This window comes from Nipponia nippon, unplaced genomic scaffold, assembly GCF_047370975.1.
Source record: "Nipponia nippon isolate SJK-2023a ecotype South Korea unplaced genomic scaffold, ASM4737097v1 scaffold_19, whole genome shotgun sequence".
Taxonomy (NCBI): domain Eukaryota; kingdom Metazoa; phylum Chordata; class Aves; order Pelecaniformes; family Threskiornithidae; genus Nipponia; species Nipponia nippon.
Genome location: NW_028262335.1, coordinates 3302740 through 3319752, shown reverse-complemented (window position 1 = coordinate 3319752; position 17013 = coordinate 3302740). Strand labels below are relative to the sequence as shown.

Here is a 17013-nt window from a genome sequence, read left to right as displayed (position 1 = left end):
CTGTATTCAAAAGTTTTAAGACCTCGCGCTGTGCCCTGAGGCACAGTGATGTTATGGCCCTGGGCACTTTAATCTTCACTAAGGCATGTGCAGCTCATGTTTTTCAGATAGGGGTTTGCAAGAAATCCCTGCTAAGAACCGTATCTGTTACATTGAGTCAGAAGGTGAATGGGAGCGTTTTTCAGCACATTTGTGAGACAGGAATCTTTAAGGTGACGACTCCAGTCATCACCCTGTGATCAGTACAGGAAGAGTCTGGGAGAAGTTGGAAACCGAGATGGCAGCGTTACGTTTTGTTAACTTCTTAAGCTTGATGATCTGAAAGTGCTTGAAAAAGTGTTCGAGCAAGTGCCAAAGGTTGAACACTGGTTGATGCACAGAGCATGACTGGTGTAGGTGCCATGCAGTTGTCCAGTATGCAACCACATCCAGCTTACACCCATCTTGGACTTGTAATATGGACGTCGTAAGCACGTGCCATTTGGGTGAGTACATCTGCTGCTCTGCTGTTTAAAGAAGTGATTCTTGATCTCTTAATTAAGCTCTTCTCACTTCGTTTTGAACTTGGAGCCTGAAGAAGTTGCGTACAATCATAAAACCAATGCATCGACTCTGTTTTGATCTTGTATACAAAAGAAAGGGGAAGGGGGGAGAAGAGCTGCAGCTCTAAGAAGTAGGCAGGAACAGCCTACATGATAAACAGTTGCTTCTTCAGCATGCTGTAGTTCTCCTGAAAGTATATTGGGTCAGATAAAGGTCTTCAGCATCTGAGCTGGTAGATCCCTCAAAAGAGGAGGGATTTGACTGTAAGTGGGAGGTTTTAACTCTAGGCACCATTTATTTGCATGTTTCTGCCTGAAACTAGCATTTTGGGAACGCATTTAACAAGCGCAATATATTCCATGCATTTGCTGGAATAAACGGTGCATATAAGCTTCCTCAGATATGCAGTCAGCAGGGAGCTGTCTGGCTCACGATTTTACACATTCTTGCGTCTAACTGAGACATTCTAATGCCAAGTCCAACACTCAGACGGACTGCACTGCGTGTGCATTTTTAACACACCTTAAAAACATCTGTGTCTGAATCGGTGAATGAATTCCATCAGAGCTGTGCCAAATCTCTGGGGTCAGGCATCAAGTCTTCAAGAAATTATCTGCCTGTTGGGAACTGCACCCCCAAAGCCCAACACTGGGAAGGAGGCAACTGTACTTACCCTTTGAAATACAGCATTACCGTCTGCCAGCAGAGTCACAACGCAACATGAAATGTAGACAGATTGCCATAGGTTCTTATGAAATTGGGCCCAAGTCATTTAATGTTCTCAGACACAGAGCACTAGCACATAAAAAATGATGCTGTCTGTCCCCTTACGCTCAGGCCATTCCTGCTTATCGCAAGGGTTCAACATTTGAAACAAAGTAAGTACATCCATGAGGAAAGAGCTGTGGAAATAGTGGCTTCTCAGTATTTTGCAAAGACATGATATGAAGTACAGACCATATGAGATACGGCATACATTTGTTCTCATTTTTTATCCTTATGATCCTGTGGCATGACTGCATCATCTGTAGTTTGTTGCTGTGACGGCTGAACTTTTAGGATCGTTTTTAAGATGTACATTGGTTAGCAGTTAATTGATTCTGGCACTTCTGAGTATGCTTTACGCTGTGTCCTCCCACTACACGCCTGAGACACGTACTGTCTCCGCTCTGCGTTTTGTGGGAATTCTGTGCCTGGGATGGTGATACTTAGAGAAGGCTGCAGGTGCAGCTCAGTCTTGAACTCAAGCAACTGTAGCAGGTATTTTAGTTGTTGCATCTTTTATAATAGAAGGTGTAAGGCTATTATTCCTCCTTTAACTTATCAGATTAAGACACTTCTTCATGTCTGAAATGCACTAAAGGGTCCTTAGACAAAGCACTCTCTGTATTTATGAAGCAGACTTTTTCCGGAGCCAAGTAAGTAACAGGTTTGATATTATTTCTTCAAAATACTAGCAGCAATTGAATTGTTTCATAGGCTTATATTACCTGCCAATTTTCCTTTGTTTGAACTAAGGTTGTTTTGTAATTATTTCAAGGGGATAAAAATTGTTCCCAGGCTGAAAGTCAGTAGGCCAAGTTACAGCCCAGAGCGGGCTTTTATCAATAAATTTTATGCAAACCTGAAAAAACAAGTTTACAATGGAAACACTGACAGAATTTGAGCTATACCAGAACCAGTAAGTTACTGCTTTAAATGGGTTGGAATGATGAGGTTGTTAAACTGGAACACCTTTATGAATGCGACACATTGATGACAGCTGCTGGAAGTTGTGGCAGCAAGAACTGGGTCTAGCTGAAGAAAATGATTACCAGAGAGCGTGGGGGAGCGCCCTGTGGCCAGAGGTCACTTTGGAGGGCTTACAGGGCTGATCTGCACACCAGTGTTTGTCAGCTAGAAGGGACTCGGGGTTTTGGTGGCAGGCAGCACAGCAGGTGAAGTCTCTCTGAAGAGCCTCTTCCGTTAAATACTGGTTTCAGGTGCCGGAATTACACCTCCTTGCACTTAGAGCTGTTGTTTGTGCAGGATTTGGGGTGTCCTTGCACTCTTCCAGTTATGGATCAAAATCTGTATCCATGCTCAAGTTGGGCTTTTTGAACAGATTTGTAGTTGCCAGTGCTGCTCTCTCACCAAGAGGACAGGTTAGAAACTCCACATACACATTTTAAATGAAAAGTTGTAGTGATTGCTGTGTCGGTCATAGCGTTTTTCCTTGTTGCTTTTTTTCTCTCAGGAGAAGTTGCTATGTTTCCTAAAGTTGTTCTATTCTGAATAATAATTCTAGGTGTGATACTGAGGAACCTGAAAGGTGCAGTAGCAAAAACACACACACACTTTCATTTGTATATAGAAGTGTTTTGTTTTAACAGACTATCATCTGTTGATACACAAAGTTTGATACCTTCTGGTATTTATTTTTTATGTTTTTGTCAAAGCAATCTAGGGACACTTCAAGGAAATTTTTTAGGTCCAAAAGATACTCAGAGATGAGTAACAGTTACTGTTCTCAAAAACACTGTGTATTTATGCACCTCAGCAAGAATCACATCTACATACCTGATAGTGTAAACCTGACAGGGGTAAACGTGTAGTGAAGGAACAAGGATAAAAGTAATCCTGTAAAACACGCGATGTCTCTTGTAGAGTTTTTTCCAATCTGAGTTGGTAAATGATGATCACCAATAATACCTGAACAACTTCCTTCCATCAGTGGGTCAGCAATCTGTTTGATTACAAAACTTCTGGCTTAAAACTGGTCAACTGAATCACAAGTATTCTGTGAACTGTTAAGCAAAAGCCAACCAATTAACACTGTTAACTGTTTTTAGTGTGCATACAGTCATCTGAAATGAGATTCGCCAGTGTTCAGCTTTGTCTGAACAGTGAAGAACTGGAGTGTGTGCCTCAACCTTCTGACACCATTTCCAATCTCTTTGTGTCTTCATTCAGCAGCACTCTTCCCTGCTGTGACCAGTAGACGTGAGGGCATTTCTGTCTTGTATTGCCTTTGTGTGCTTATTAAAAAAGAATCAGCAAATCTGTTGAGTGCATGTTTAATGTAACACAGATGTGGGCACACCACCGTTCATCTGCTTTACAAATGTTCAGCTTTTTGTATTTCATCAGCGTTGGTTATTATTTACAGAACGTAACTTGAGACAGTAGAACAAATTTTTAGATTAAAAAAATCAAGTTGTGTGGAATGTTTTTAGCTGTCCAGACCAAACAGACCAGTTTGCCAAGGGGCTGATGGACTACATCAATGCAATTTATGCTAGCACTAGTGGCACTTGGTTGAAAAGCAGCTGACTTTCTTATCGCCAGGATGAGAATTCTCTTTTATCACCAGGACGAACACTTTAGCATGGAGGAGCCGTGGGGACAGTAAGCACTGTACTCTTAAATACTTCTTTCATTTGAAAACAGAAACAAAACCTAAAACCAACACACAACCAAACCCACAACTCGGAAATTGCCACGCCTACCAGAAATTCATTGTGGTGCCTAGCACTTTTGCAGTACTAGTACTTTCTCTCTGACCTGCTGCTAAGCCAGACATCAGAAACCAGTGTTCGCTGATGGTTTGGTTTCTACGGGATAGGTCTGATTGAAAGGCCCTATTCTTCCCTAATTTTTACAGGAGCCTCGCTTGCAATGCTTCAGATACCTCTTCTCACGGTACTACAGAATATTAGAGAAAATAGCACAGTTGAATGTTTATCTGAAAGGTGGTTAATGTAAAAACCGTTATGCAGTGTTGTTGCTCGCTCCCGTATGGATGGTTATTTAACTTTCCTGAATACATAATAGGAAAGTGTCTAACTAAGAAATTATTGATTGGCCAATAGTTAATGAAAACCTGTACATTACACTGCAGACATTCGCTCTTTAAACTCGTCAGTAGAAGCCACGGGTGCTGTAGGGAGGTTTAACAGCCAATGGGGGCTTCCTGGATCAGTGAAATGTTGCCGTGTTCCTGCTTTTGGAAGTCAGGAAGCAGGACAGACAGCAAGATGTGAGTTACGCTGCTTGGAACCCTTTAATTTCTTGGGAACTTTGCCTCAACATTTTGCCTTTCACGAAGGCAAACACATAACTTTTGTCTACTACTTTGCAAGAATCTAATAGGTAAAAACAGGCACTTATTTCTTCACCTTTGGTGTAGGTTCAGAAAGATAACAATACTGTCATGTAACTCTAGCCAGTACAGATTAATCCTGTTTGTATCTAAAAATCTAAGGGCAGGAGAGGTGACTTGCTCCAGAGTCGTAGTACTCAGTAGTGACGTTCTAACCACTGTGTACAGCTGTTATTCAGTGGAATAATTTTAACATATACACAGGTTGTGGAAGTCATCTATTTACCTAGTGTTTAGGTTATTCTGACTCAGAGAAATGCTAACGGAAGAATACAGTTTTACAACATTGCACTTCTTGCAGATGAGGAAAACTAAGTACCTTTATGCGGCACGTGGCAATTTTCATGCTGGCATTTTTTAGCTTGGATGTGTAACGCTGTCATTACCTAATGAATGTCTAACCAAAACCGAAAGCAGTGCAGCAGGACAGATAAAGCAGTGAGAACATCTGTCAGCAGAGGTAAAACCGAAAATTTGACTGGTAACATTTTACTGGCACTATTAATGACAACATTTGTTATGGTTTCTTAAGCCCCTGCTCTGTTTCGCATTCTTTTAGTTGGAGAATTTCCACTCTTCGTTTCATCCTCCCTGCTGACAAACTGACTTTCCATCTTGGCGTAACCATAGTTCATCTGAAGTGAAGTCAAGAGCTTTTTGTTTCTCCTAAAGTTTCTCTCAAAGAGGATCAGTGACAAGCACTACTTCTGAACCACTGTAATTTGTTATGCGGGTCAGGGCCGTAATAATCTCATTAACAAAATCAGAGCTCACCGGATAGTCAGAATGTATTACAAATATAAATTGGCTGATGTTTTTCTGTGCTGTGCTGGAAAGCCAGTATCTTTGGCTTCTATACCTTGTTTGCAAAATAATGTTGTTGATACCAGACAGAGCGACAGTCGCCAAAACAGACTGAGAGGCCAGTCACCCAGTGGAGAGCAGCGAAGATGATACAAAGTCCTGAGTGACACCTAAGAGATTCTGTTCCAGTAACAGTTACTGCAGCCAGGAAGGGAAGGGGCAAAACCCCATGTCTGTCACCATTAAACAGCAAGGGTGTCAAAGACTCGAAGGGAAACAAATTTTAAAAGGGTGCATGGGTTTCAAGTCTGGGACAGGACTGCTGAAAGGGAAAGGTAACAAAGGAACAAGGCTCCAGAGAAAACATCTGCAGAAAGCAAAGCTTAGAAGGCAAGTGCTCTTGTGTGCTATTGCCAAGCGGCTTAAAAAGAAAACGCGAGGTTACATGGGATATTTTTCCTGTCTTTTGATCAAAAAGGATAGAAGCAGTTCATTGTACAGGATCTTTACAAAGCATCAAGATGGGGAGTAGAGAGCACTAATCAAAAATGGTGCATTTGGCTTGGAAAATTACTAACAGCAGTAGCCTGAACGAGAGATGAAAAGGCATGCGGCAGACCCAGAGTGATGCTGTTGGGAAAGGACAGAGAATAAAGAAGGGCTAGGCAGCCTGTAACACAATTCTTCAGGGGTAGGGCGTTCCAGAAGCTTAAAGGAATTCAGAATATTATTTTTTAACAAAATACTGCTAAGGGAGGAACCTAGCCTGCAGTTGTTTAGCACTCTAGCCAGTATCAACCTCTGATGTCTCTTAGGCCACGTGTGTCTTTTTATTATTGTCGTTTTTTAATAGACGCTCAAGAAAGGTAAAGTATGCTAAACCCTACTACAGAAACTCTAAATAACCATGGATTTTTATTTTGTTTTAACTGCATGTTCCTATTTCCATAACCCTTCAACTTTCGAACTACTGATGCTCTCAGTCAACGTGAGCTCTATCCAGGTCGATGCACTCTTAATTTTCTGTAGAGATCTGAGAAGAAACAGTCAAACCTGCAGAGTATACTTAGTTTAGTTTGCTTCTTCCTATTAATTTAGCACACTGCTCCTTAATTGTAGAGGAAAACTGGGAGACAGTTCTTTGGAATGTGAAGCTATATGAACAGACCCCATGTCTTCCAGATCAAATATTACAGAATCTATGTGTTGTATTTGTGAAGACCTTCTATTTTTCAAGGCTTTGTCACACCTCATATTTCAAAATAAATCAAACTTAGTGTGTTGACAGGTTTAAGTGGAAGGAAGCACTGCCATTGCACTAAGTCATTTTTCTGCATCTCTCTTGCATGCAGGACACAAGCGGAGAGAGTGAGGAAGCCACGCTGCTGTAGGGGACCTCAAGGGCTCTTGCCCCGCTATTTAGAAAGTCAAGCAGAAGGCCAAGAACAGCTGTTCAGACTGACTGACAACATCCAAGATGAGTTGTAAGTACTGACTTACAGTTACTTCTGTTTGCTGCCATTGTATCTTCATGTTTGGGGAAAAGGGACTAAAATGGCTTTACGCGTGCGCGCACACACATGCACATACGTTTTGTTTGTCTTCTCTTGGTATGGATTAGCAGCGCAGCCTGAGCACCTGACGGCTTCCACACTGGCCTGTCCACCAGCTGCATGCAAACATCACTGCAGGTGCCACAGGGCTCCTTTGGTCCACGTGCGGCTAACTGCCACTGATCACACAGCACGCACAGGCCGGGGAAGAATCGGAGCCTTGCTTTGTTGACTCCTGCTCCTGTTCATGTCCCTGGTCCCCTTCTATCATTACAAAGATGACATCTCAGTAAGCTTCTAAGTAATCATTAGTCCATTTAACATGCATAATACATGCCCAACCCTCCACATGCATTGATAAACCAAGTGCATGTTTTAACCCTGTGCTCTTCTTCCTCTGTAACACGCACACAGGCAGAGCTGGTCTCTCTTCCCTTACCTGTCCCTTATCGTCTGCTTCTCACAGCCCAAAGCCTAGGACAGTGGCTAGTGATTCCGTGACGGCAATAGGGGAGCCACCACTGACCTGCACGGAGCGCGCTCTGAGGTGGCTCTGGTTTAGATGTGAGCGAAGCTAACTTGGCTATCTGTGCTACACGTTATTCCTAAGCTATGGCTGTTAACAGTTAATAACCTGCAAAATTTATTTTTTTTCCCAGAAAAGCCAATGCTGAATAATTCACAGGGGTAGTACACTAAAGGCACACCTACGTTTGAATGCTCTGGATGTGGGTTCATGAAAGCAAGTGAAAAGAGCGTATGAATGTTGTTAGTGGTCACGTTTGAGAGTATGAAAAAAACCCGCGCGCAGAGCAAACGCGTGGAAAGATACCTGTACATTTGTTTCTACAGGAGATGTCAGTTTGTTGAATTGGGGTCTTAAGGTGTAATTCATTACTTAACGCGAGCTCTACCACAGCTACCTGAACAGCTGTTTTCAGTGGAGAGTGTAAGATACTGTGGTTTGCATCTAGTGGCCATCAGAGGATCTGCCAAGGCAAAGTAGTTAAAACTGCCGATGGTGAAGCGCGTAGAGGGGAGTACCAGTTCAGCAGGATCTCTTCATTTAGCCCGTGTCAGTGACCAGGCTCTGAAGGCCGTGTGCCACTCTGGATCCTACCTTGAGCTGCCTGCGAGGAAGAGTTTGTAATCCGCCGCTTTTTTGCAGCCCTGTGATCTTACACTCTCGTTATCCTGTTTTCATCTCATGTAAGAGTCTTTATGCATATACGGTCTGGCTCTTAGGCAGGGAGAATTGAAAGAGAGCAATTTGTGACCAAAAAAAATTGTCAACTTTTTGCAAGTGTAGCCCATAAGCAGATCAGTGGGCTTTTGTCATCGAGTCGCACTGTTCATTCACTGTGACTTCCACCATTAGGAACATCATGCAACAAGAAAACAGTGTTTCTTGTCATGGAAAATAAGTACAAAATTATGCCTCTGACTTTTATCCTAGTATCATAATCAGAAACACATTTAAAGACCTGATTATTTGCATATTTTCCTTCAGAGTTAAATCCATAAAAAGGGGTTTAATACCTTGCTCTACTGTTCTAACTAAACGTTTCCACATTTTTTCCAGTTAGGCTCACTGTTTCACTTCTGGAAAATATTGTGTAATTACTTCCTGATGTTGTTAAAAAACCCACAAATTCTCCAGAGATCTGGTTGCTTCTACTTTGTTCTACTGGATCATGTTTCATTTAATTTTTCATTTTATTAATTTGAGATCTTTTTAATAGTGTAGCAGTATGGGTTTAAAAAAAAAAAAAAAGTAGTATCTTGAAGTAGTGTCTTAAAAGGTTAAATACCCATTTTGAGAACTAGACACAGAGAAGAAAGTTGGCAAGAGAAAATGGGTAATGATGCATGACTCAAACTTAGAACAAAATGTAGAGCTTGAACTACAAATTAGCTAATGTTTCTGTGCTTCACCATTAAATCACTGACCTCTGTTTCCATTCCTCAAAATATATACATGACACCAGTAAAAATCTTGTATGGAAAATTAGGTATATTATCTGTTGCTCTTATGGAGAAAATACAAACCTGTAGTCTGATTACCCAGTTGTTTCTACTGAGCTTTACAGTAGCTCTTAGTGCTTCAGTCCTCTCCACAGATGTCCCCTGTATCGCGGGTGGCAATACCATACATCAGCAAACAGCTGTTCTGCTTTTGTGGGTATACAAAACCTCCTCAAGTTTCTCAGCGTTGCTGTGACAATTGCTAAGGACAGTGATACAGCATTAGGGGTTCCTAATAATCACCTTTTCAGCTGCTTTCCCCGCTGGAAAAGCAGCAAAGCAAGCCAGTGTGCCAGCAAGTCTCCTCTGGTTCCGCTTCTAGCGGAAGTCTGACCTGAGTCAAAGCTAGGATCTCTGTAAAATACTGTACTCGCTTTTATGTGCCTGTCCTAAGGAACAAGTCTGTTATTCTGCAGGCTACAATGGTGCTCTGTTTTAAAATTAAGTTTTCTATGACACTCCATAAAAAATATCACTCTCCATCCTCCTTAACTTATTTCAAAGACAAAAACCCTATGCCAAAGTGTTTGAACTCTGATGGAAAACTGAGGGGCAATTGCTAGTTCAGTAACTGCATTAACAGTGTCTTTTACCTAGGTTTTTTTAAGATGAAATACACATTTTTGGCCGTTTTGTTTTACTTAAGGAACGCAATTCAATTATCCTATCCCGTAGTTTTATCCAAGGTTAGAGCTGGACAAAGTATATTACAGGCTTTATTTATTTATTTATTTATTTATTTATTTAATTTAACTAGAATGGCTCTGCTCTTCTCAGCACTTACATGAAAATGTAAGTTGTTAACTTGAGTAAGTGCGTGTGCCTTTCTCAAGTTTATGGAAGCAAGGGCATTTGTCAGCTGACATGGCTAGGAGGCACAGGGCAGGGAAAAGACAAGTTCAGTGCACAATACCATCCTTCAGAAGCCTATCAATAGAAAAGTACTGGAATTATTCTTTTGTACCACAAAAAGAAACTGTGATCGGACCTCTTGAAATATTTTTGGCTATTAAAATCGCATTTATAGCTATGGGTTCATTTGGATATAGCTCAGAGTAATTTGTGCAAAGCGTTACATAAACGGTAGTGCCGACAGTAGTTTTGGAGATGATCAGCTTTTCTGAGCTACCAAAAATGCTTAGTATGGACACTCTTTATTGATTTCAAAGACAGGGAGTACACTTTGCAGATTGTATTAGGACAACAGCAGATGGATTTGTACAGGCGACGGTTCAGAAAACAGCAATTTTGAACCTACCTGACAGCATGAGAATCCTAGTTTTACAGATAACACTTCTACTGCTGTGGGTTATTGACAGAGCATTGCTACTCTGTCTAACACTTTCTTAGGCATGATTTCATATTTAATTTTCTGAACTTTTCAGCATTTTAAAAAGCCCACTAATGAGGTTCATTTCAGTAGTAAATCAGAAGCGGGGGAGAAGCGTTTGTGTGCGAAATACCTATTTGACTTTTGCATTCCTTACTGTTATTTTTTTACACATCAACCGTTTCAGCCATCATAATTCTCAATATTCTTAACTCACTCTTTTCTACCTCTACTATTCATCACTCAGACTAATCTCTCTGGGGAAACCCGCTTGCTGCTTAACCTTTCACCCCAGTGTTAAACAGCTAATTTCTCTTTTCTAGCTACTGATCCAGGCAGCAGGTTAAACTTGTTTTTTGTTTTTAAAGGCAAGGGAGGTGTGTGGTAAAAGGAAGCACAGTAGGTTTACAATGTGTCGAAGGATAATGCTCTTGTCATAAATGTCTGCAAACCTTTCACATATCAGCAATGGAACTGAAGTTAGTTACAATTAAACTTCAGTATCAGGACCTGCAGTGTTCCAATGCAAGGAAATTACTCTTCTTAAGCCTTGTTAAAGGATATTTTTATGTGCCCTTTTAATGTCTGAAGCTAGAAGCCAGGCATTTAGAGCTAATATTTGATTTACAGCATCATCTTTTTTAACTGGGTGAGAGGGTACTTCATCAGCTTGATTTTTAGAACAGTTTAAATTAAATACAGATGAATTGTACATGTTACACTATGACTTTTGCTGAAAGACTTCTAAAGGTCACTCAAAACAGAACAGGTGAAGACATTTGTTAGTTTACTATTTTTAGCTTCAAGTGAATAATTTTTCTTTTTTTCTTCTTTGCAGCTTCATAGCAGTGGAGAACATAGACAGCTATTGCGTTCTCATTTCATCTAAAGCTGTTTATTTCCTCAAGAGCGCTGATTACACAGACCGCGAGGCCATCTTCCTAGAAGTCAAGTATGATGATCTCTACCACTGCCTTGTTTCAAAAGATCACGGGAACGTCTACATACAGTTGACGAAGAAAGCTGTTAATACAAGTAGCGGTGTAGCAATGCCAGGCCCATCGCAACAAAAACCAATGGTAAGGATCTAGCACCTATTGTTTCATTCAGGAGGGGGTTTCTTTTCCCCTTTATGCATGTACTGGTGCTGGAAGTGTTTGTAGTCATTAGTGTTTGGTTTCCTGTGCTGCGTAACAATGAAAACTTTGTTCTGTCAGCAGTGAAAATCGCTGCTGCTGAAAAGGTTTAGGTGACAGCAGAACTTTCTCCCTAAGCTCCTGAGAAAAGCTGAAGGCAAAATCCTGCAGGCAGGAAAGTTACAGTAGGAAATATGCATTTACCTGAGAAGGGCTTTTAACTTTACAGGACATACATGAAACCACAGTACTTTGCTGTCTATTTACTCTAGTCTTCTCCTCCTATACGTGGTATTTTTTTACTGCAAAGTATTTAAGATTGGAAAGAGTGTTTATGTCACACATGTAAAGGTTAATCAGAACTCTCACTTCTAAAACCCATTACAGGGGTTTTTTGGTTCATTACAGTAGTTGCTCAGGGGTCTGTTTTACAGAGAAGGTTACAAGCTCACCCCTGACCCAAGTCAGTTTACATTCCAAACAGACAAGCCAGATAAAAGGTAGGAGGGGAAGCAAAGGAAATAACTCCAAATATTGCAAGATGTTTCTGCTCTCATCCTAAAATACCTCTCTCTATTTACCTGTCTTTCCCTCTCTCACTTCTTCCTTACTTCAGCCTCAGCGCTGAGAAGGAATCTCCACTGAAACATTTCTGTTCCTTACAGAAGACTTGAAACCTAATCCCTTCAGTTAGTGAAGTAATAAAAAAATAAATATATTCTGCTTTAGATGATAGCAATACCACATTAAGAAAAATCACATTTCTTTTTGCAGGTGAAAGTGAAATCTGAAGTTCTTGCAGTAAAGCTATCTCAAGAAATAAACTATGCAAAGAGCCTTTATTATGAACAACAGCTTATGTTAAGACTCAGTGAAAATCAAGAACAATTAGAGCTGGACTCTTGAAACCTCTTCCTTACTGCCAGAGTGAATTGCAAGTGTCAGTCTGGAGCCGATGGTATTCTGTAACTAGAAAAAGTACTACATGGGAAGGAAATAAATATGATTTTAGTGTTTAGCTACATGGAATCATTATGCATAAGAAAACAAGTGAGGTGGGCTTTTTTCTTTTTTAAAGCATTAGTTGTAAAACAAAGATATAGCTGAAATGCATTTGGTTCTGGGAGAAGCCCTGTATTTTGCTAACATGTATATATGTAAAAGTGTTTCATGTAAATAAGAAAGTACAGACCAGGGTGTTGGTATAAATAGAAGTCTGTTTACTGTGTAAAGAAATTAAAGGAGCTATACTGAGTCCTTACTGCACTACCTGAAACTAGCCATTCTCTCTCTCTCTCTCTTTTTCTTGAGAAAGCTGATTTTCACAGTGCAGGAATGTAGATAAAAATTTTAAAAAATAAGATAAAATTAGGAGTTAACTGCAGCTGTTGGAGCACAGACGTCCTGTAGTTTGGAGCTTTAACACTGTGATTAGGGTGCATTGTTTGGGGTTGTTTGTCGGGGTTTTTTGGTTTTTTTCTTAAATCACTAGTACCGCTAAATGCACGTGTACCTAGTGTTCCACTGAAATTTCATCCTTGTTTTTTAAAAAAGAAAATGCATTTTGTTAAATATTGCAGTGAGGACTCACTAATTCAATTACATTTTCAAAGTATTAGAAAACAAGAAGCTGATTCTGTTCTGAATGCAGCATTCCAACTTAGCAAAGTCTGCACCTCTGAAGGCCCCTGCTTCTAAGTTGTTTTTAAAACAGTTCAAGTGAGCAGCCTTGGAAATTGCGATCTTTAACTTCAGTTTTTCCCTTCACTCGGATTGAGTAAGTGTATACAGTTGGCTGGTTAGTGTGGAATTCTGCCAGCAATGGAAATGCCGAGGGCGTGGGGGGAGAGGAAATCACTGCATCATTTGTCTTCATGACAACCTCTTCAAAATTAAACTTTTTGAAATAATAAAAATACCATGCTTTTTCAAATGTTGTACATCAAATCAGTATTTGTCTCATCAACTTTAACGAAGCTGAAGATTGAGGAATGAGTGTACTTACCTTTATTCACAGCAACTAGGAAATCTCCTTTTCATGTTTGCCCCCTGAAGATACTTCGGCAACTGTGCTGAACGTCCGCATGCCCACAGCATTTTGCTGTGCAAGGTTCAAGTGTGAATACACAACTTTCCTAAAACTGCCAAGTAACCTATATTCTAAAAGTGTTCTTTTGTAAACCTTTGACTCAAAGTAAGGAGCCCACTATAGCTTTCAACTCAGTTTACCTTTTAATATCCTTTCATAAAGGCATACAGGAATATTTTTAAACTGAAGGTTAGAATTAAACTAATTCTCAACTCCTGTGAAGTGAAGGGCAGAGGATTATTGTCTAAGGAGAAAATGTGGCATCAGTCGATGCGTCTATGGTCTGTGACCGGAAATCAAAATCCATAAAGGTCCATTACGCAAATGAAACTGATTTAATGCATCACTTTTGTATATTTCTCTGTATAAGTTTTAGTAAAATAAGGAATTCAACAAGTGCATTGGCTCAACAGTGCTTTAACATGTCAGTCCTGTTGGACTCTGCTACCAAGACTCCCTGCTTCTCTCCCCTGTAAAATTCTTTCTTAATGCAGCAAATATCTAGCTGCTAAAGACGGTACGTAGACGGGGAAGGAAAATAAAAAGTAGTTCACAGCTCTGTGTTGAGAATTTACTGGAGAATGGCTTGAATACTTACGTTTTGTAACAATTATATAAGGAGCTGATGTGCAAACACCTGAAAAGCAGTTTGATAATACACCCTTTGAGTTACCTGAACTCAGGGAGCCAGAGTAGATAATGGGTCTAATTTGTGTATTCGTTTATTTCTTTTGGACTGTGCTTAACCTGTTCTTTTGACTGTTGATAATGACTAAACGGAATATTATTTAAACCTTTGCAAAGTGTACCCACCAGCCCGGACATGTGTGAGTACCGCGGACCATAACTGGCTTAGGTCATTCCAGTATGTTACGATACTGTGCTCCTCTTGAGTACGGTGGCTGAAGTTGCTCCCTTGTCTACGGACAAGGCAAAGTCTTCTCTTAAGGGTACACACACAGTGCTGATTACAAGGAGTGATGTACAGACATAATTGAAAGAAGCATATTGCCTCATTTAGCATTCCAAAACAAATTGAATTAGAACTTTGTTTTTTTAAAAGCGCAGATGATGTTATTTATTGCTGTAACTCAACTATTTTTATATAATTTCAGAACTCTTACTGTGGACTTCCTATTGCTATTGGCACTACTAACATTATTACTCAGTGAATAAATACAACTTTCAGATTCTAGGAGCCATACTCAAAAATAGTTTACAGAGGATGTGGAAAGTAAGTGCAAGTCTCCAGCTTTCACTCAGATTCTTAAGAACTCAAACACAAGCTGTAAGCAGACAAGACAACGTAATAGTTCCATTTACCAAATTCTGCAAAGTTCTTCAGAGCCTTACAAAGGCAGTACGCTTACCATGCTTAGCCTGGTTTCACTGGAGGACGTATGACTGCTGCAGCAATGAAAGCAGATTCAGTCTTCAAATTTCAGAAGCTGGGGAGGAAAAAATTCTCATGAGAGACAGTACAACAGCTTTCTCCCCCTGCCCACTGTCTTTAGCACACAGCCACTACAATTCAGGGAAGACAATGCTTGTTCATGCCTCTTTGCTCAAGTCTTTATAAAAGCTGTTCACCTTCACACTCTAACAAAGATTAAATATCCCATCAACAACGCAGGTAGTATTTCAAAAACACTGTAACCCATGCAGTGACATGCTGAGGTAGAAATACTTCAGCCTGTTAGCTTTGAGTTTACCTATACTTTGCTGAGAACTGTACAACTTGTTCTCTGCCTACCCTGACGAGCTTTGTTTTCTTGCTGGAGTTGCTACTGAAGAAATGTAAAATAAAGATTATTGACGTTAAGAGTTATTTCACCATAATTCTGGAGAAGTGCAATAAATTGGTTCCACCCACACTCTTCATGCGCCCTTGCTTGCAAAACCATTGATTATGTGCAGGAACAGAAAATGACTGTAGAGGAATGAATAATTCTCTAAGTTAGACACATGCCTCTTGAGGGGTGGAACAGCTCTTAAGACTGTTCTTACATCACGGAATTCTGCTGTTTGAGGTAAAACCTGGACAACCCCCTGGAATGCTGGTTATCACTGTAGGTCAAACCCAGACTTACACGGGACACTCAAGATAATCTGTGTTTGAGATGGTGTCATTTAAGAGTGGGAAATCTAGATGCTAAGCTATTTAAACTTCAAAGAAAAAGCACATCTTGTACAATAAAATCCAGACAGCTTTCTTACACGTCTGGATGACCAGTGTGGCTGATAAATGCTTTTGTGCTATAGTAACACCTCACAGTACACATCACCTATCCAAGCCAAGTCAAACAATACATTTCCAAAAAAATGGCACTTTAGGTATTAATATAATTCTATGGGGGAAAAAGGCACCCTAATATTTCTAACACTTATCCAGACCCATGCGTTCTGCTGTCACTGAAGACAGACTTGTGACTGAATTAGGTAAGCGTTGTTAATGTGCAAGCTATGCAGAAGAACACAGATGGCAATGTCATTTTATTCTAGAAGCAATTCTGGACAAGCAGAACTACAAAAGTCCTTTCTGTTCTGACCTAAATCCACAGCTGTGGCTGCAAACTTCCGTTTTGCTGCCCTGTGTCTGACAAAGCAATCAAAACATGGAGAATCACTATTTTGGATCATATTGTTTTAAGCTCTATGATATGCTCATAGCTAACAGGAATGTGACAAGGCCACTGAGAGACCTGTTTGTGTTTTGTTTTGTTTTTTTTTCCTGAGGAAACCGTATTACGGGTAAGCAAGCTGGTACTGCGAAAGTATAAAGATACAGGGAATATGTGCATAGTATGGCTGCTAAAAGAGGGAAACCCCACACCACTCACCAATACATGGTTTTGTAACCAAATGTAATTCCTGGAGACAGTCCTCAGCTGGTAGCAGGATCTACCATGGTACAGGTGGGAGGAATAGATAAGGTGTCTGCCCACTTGCTGCCTCTGGAAGAAGAGAAATTAATCACTTTCTGAAGTCACAGAATAAAACCAGAAAACGTTTGGTAACTTTTAGACACTTTACCCAAACCAAGGGTGAGGTTCTGCATGTACTTACGCATCTTACTATGGTACAATCGGGCTGAAACAGACTTTTGTTATAGTCGTTACTGGATCATAAACAAATCTGTTGCCCACTTAAACTCAGCCATTTATAAATAAAGCCTAGGCAGTAAACCAGGAAATACAAAATGAGGTATGCCTGAAATGGGGTAAACAGTGTGCAAGATGTGAACAACAGCCTTCCCTTCCTTCTGCTCCTGAACAGATTTCCAATAAATCAGCTAGATGATACTACCTGAACAGCTTGTGAATGCTCTTTACCAAAAGAAAATGCAGTGCTTACATTTTTGTGGAGAACATGTAAGTGGCTAAATGGTCCAC

General features: G+C 40.3%; 1 protein-coding gene across 9 annotated transcripts in view; it reads left to right on the top strand.

The window, feature by feature from the left end:
- The window catches only part of VPS13D (vacuolar protein sorting 13 homolog D), a 110759-nt gene extending 96737 nt beyond the window's left edge, over window positions 1-14022 (top strand). For 5 of the 9 annotated variants that reach the window (XM_087755417.1, XM_087755421.1, XM_087755418.1 and 2 more), the window contains 3 exons: window positions 6841-6972; window positions 11235-11475; window positions 12307-14022. In XM_087755417.1, coding sequence (XP_087611543.1) covers window positions 6841-6972; window positions 11235-11475; window positions 12307-12438 — 505 coding nt within the window. In that variant the 3' untranslated portion in view covers window positions 12439-14022. Of the gene's footprint in view, window positions 1-3374; window positions 4690-6840; window positions 6973-7109; window positions 8251-11234; window positions 11476-12306 lie in introns of those variants that run through there. The other 4 variants (XR_015704308.1, XR_015704309.1, XR_015704307.1 and 1 more) reach the window with 3 other exon arrangements.
- The last annotated feature ends 2991 nt before the right edge of the window (window positions 14023-17013 follow it).